General features: G+C 42.7%; 1 protein-coding gene across 1 annotated transcript in view; it reads left to right on the forward strand.

The window, feature by feature from the left end:
* LOC106942581 (excitatory amino acid transporter 3-like) overlaps window positions 1-2,727 on the forward strand; it is a gene marked incomplete at its 3' end in the record, with an annotated part of 17,800 nt that overhangs the window by 10,457 nt on the left and 4,616 nt on the right. Inside the window, exons 2-4 of the mRNA XM_015025900.1 lie at window positions 2,004-2,144; window positions 2,265-2,357; window positions 2,463-2,583. Of these exons, the coding sequence (XP_014881386.1) occupies window positions 2,004-2,144; window positions 2,265-2,357; window positions 2,463-2,583 (355 nt within the window). The remainder of the gene's footprint in view (window positions 1-2,003; window positions 2,145-2,264; window positions 2,358-2,462; window positions 2,584-2,727) is intronic.

The raw sequence follows: 2,727 nt of genomic DNA on the forward strand, positions 1-2,727 counted from the left end.
CCATCAAAATCGATGAATTTTCGCATTTTCCCATTCAAATGCTTGGAAGCGAACTCAGTGAGGCAGCAGCGAGCTGAGCCTCACCTGTGATTGCGCAACCTCTCACTAACTGCACCGGTTGCCATTCTATGAGAACATGTTCGTCCTGTCTGTACGTCGCCAATAAAATGGTTAAAACATTTAATGTATGAACTGATTTTCCATTATTCAGCTTATGTATTTAATGTACTGTGTTTTTATTGTCACCAACTGTGTGTGTATCGTGTTTTGTGTGCTGAGGAGCGATCAGAAACGGCAGAGAACAGATTCGAGGTGAGGCAGGCAGTTCTCCTGCCTCATCGCTGGGGGCGCTCATGATCCCAGATATTGTGACTCCACAACTGCAGAGTAAGAGACAGTAACAGCGAGCTAGCCATACAGTAGCTGCGCTGATACAGAGAGCGAGAAAGACATGGTTTTGAGTTGTACTTTAACGGTTTCTCCTTTCCTGTTAAGCACAGCACAAAATTAATATCTACATGTCTAAGTTTGATTGAGATAAAGGAATTATTCTGTGGCGGCGGCGCAGCTAAGCATCACAATTTAAAGAATAGTCTTTTTGCCCTCCAGCATTGTACTCATGCGCTAAATTTCCTTATGTCAACAATAACATGCAGGGGTCTAGATTTGTAAATCTGATTATAATTAAGTCGGTGCCTCACCAGCTATGAATCTCACCGCACGTTACTGGCGCCCAGGTAAGGGGCAGCAAGTATGCCCACTCCTGCCCGGCGTCTCTCACTTTGGGCAACTCCAGAGTGGAATGTCCAGCCCCTTTCAAGGAGACTGGTTCCAGAACCAGAGCCATGTTTCAAGGTGAGACCGACTATTTCTAGCCGGAACCTCTCCGCCTCACACACTAGCTCTGGCTCCTTCCCCACCAGAGAGGTGACATTCCACGACCCAAGAGCCAGTTTCTGCAACCGAGGATTGGACCGCCAGAGCCCCCTCCCTCGGCCACCGCCCATCCCACACTGCACCCGACCCCTTTGGCCCCTCTCACAGGCGGTGGGCCCATGGGAGGGGGGACCCATGTCTCCCCTTTGGGCTGAGCCTGACTGGGCTCCATGGGTAGAAGCCCGGCCACCAGTCACTCGCCATCGTGCCCCATCTCCAGGCCTGGCTCCAGAGTGGCTCCCCAGAGAGGGAACACCAAATCCAAAGTTCTCATCCATCAAAAGGGTCTTCAGGCTGCGCTTTGTCTGGTCCCTCACCTAGGACCTGTCTGCCTTGGGTGACACAACCATGGGCAGAAAGCCCAAGACAGCATAGCTCCTAGGATCATTGGACACTCAAACCCCTCCACCACGAGAGGGAACCAGGGAGGTGTGAAGTTTTAAAAAATATATACTTATTGTTATGGGAGTTTGTTGATCCTTTCATCTTTTAATCTGTTTTATATCATGATTGTGGAAGCTGTTTATATTGTCCCCAGCATTTCCATTTATGAAATAGCAGTATTAAACAAAAGATTGTAGGGGGAGTTGTTCTGCAGTTATTTCATTGTGAACCATTGTATCACCATGGCAACATGGCATTTTGTTACTGTGTGGTTAGTTGATTTAGATGTAAAATGTTAAAATTTGAAATTTACATGTGATCTTGGATGCATTAAAGTCAAGCTCAGTAAATAAGGAGATTACTGAAAATTTATTTTTATTTCAGTAGCTCAGTTCACAAACTGATGGATGGTTTGTAGATGTTTGTTTTTACAGTGAAAACACAATATTTAACAAATTATTACAACACATGTAACTTTTGAATATTCAGCATTAGGGTGCAATGTTGCCTATAGACAAACTGAAAAAATATGGAAAATATGTCTGCAAAATGTATCATTTGCTATTTTTTAAGCACTCCCATTTACTTCTTAAGGTTTTTACATGATGAAGTTTGTTTTTTTTTCATATCTATTTTGTATGAATGTTTTTTGTTGTTTTTTTGTTTGTTTTTTTGCCATGCAGGGTTTGGCATTGGGTTTCTGCTGAGGGCTACAACTCTTGTAACTGAAGAATTGAAAGAGTGGATCAAAGTACCAGGGGAAATGCTTATCAACATGCTTAAGATGTTTGCTGTATCCCTCATCGTGACAAGCGTGGTTGCAGGCAAACTAAATATGAATTCAGATACTTGATATATTAACTTATAATTGTTATAGAGATACTGAAAAGATGCTCACTCATCTTGTTGATTAAAACATGCGATTATATGCTCTTTTTTCTCAGGAGTAACTGGATTAAACACCAGAGTGTCCAGGAAAACAGCTATCATCACAGGGACCTTCGTCTGTGGCTCTACCTCAATAGCCGTAATTCTCGGTAAATTTATCATGGGTAGCAGATTTTAAGATAGATTTATGAAGACCGCTATAATTTGATCTGTGTTATTGCTTTTGACATCCTGCCTGATACTTTGTGTTGCAGGAATGTTTCTGGCTCTCACAATCAAGCCTGGTGTGACAAAAAATGAAGAGGATCTCAGGGACACTGACAGTAAGGAAGCGTCAACCTTCGTCTTGCACGTGATCATGCAGGATCTTATAAGGTGAGACAAAATTTCTGCTGTTCTGCATTTTCTGGTTGTATGTTAAAATTGAGATTTTATCTTCTTTGACTACTATTAGTTCAACTATCTAGCTTTTTGTGAGATGAGACACTGCGTAAAATGATGTCCTCAGGTGTTTTGTCT

This window comes from Poecilia latipinna, unplaced genomic scaffold (genome assembly GCF_001443285.1).
Source record: "Poecilia latipinna isolate Pla-1442-1.1 unplaced genomic scaffold, P_latipinna-1.0 Scaffold4396, whole genome shotgun sequence".
In the NCBI taxonomy this organism is placed as follows: Eukaryota; Metazoa; Chordata; class Actinopteri; order Cyprinodontiformes; family Poeciliidae; genus Poecilia; species Poecilia latipinna.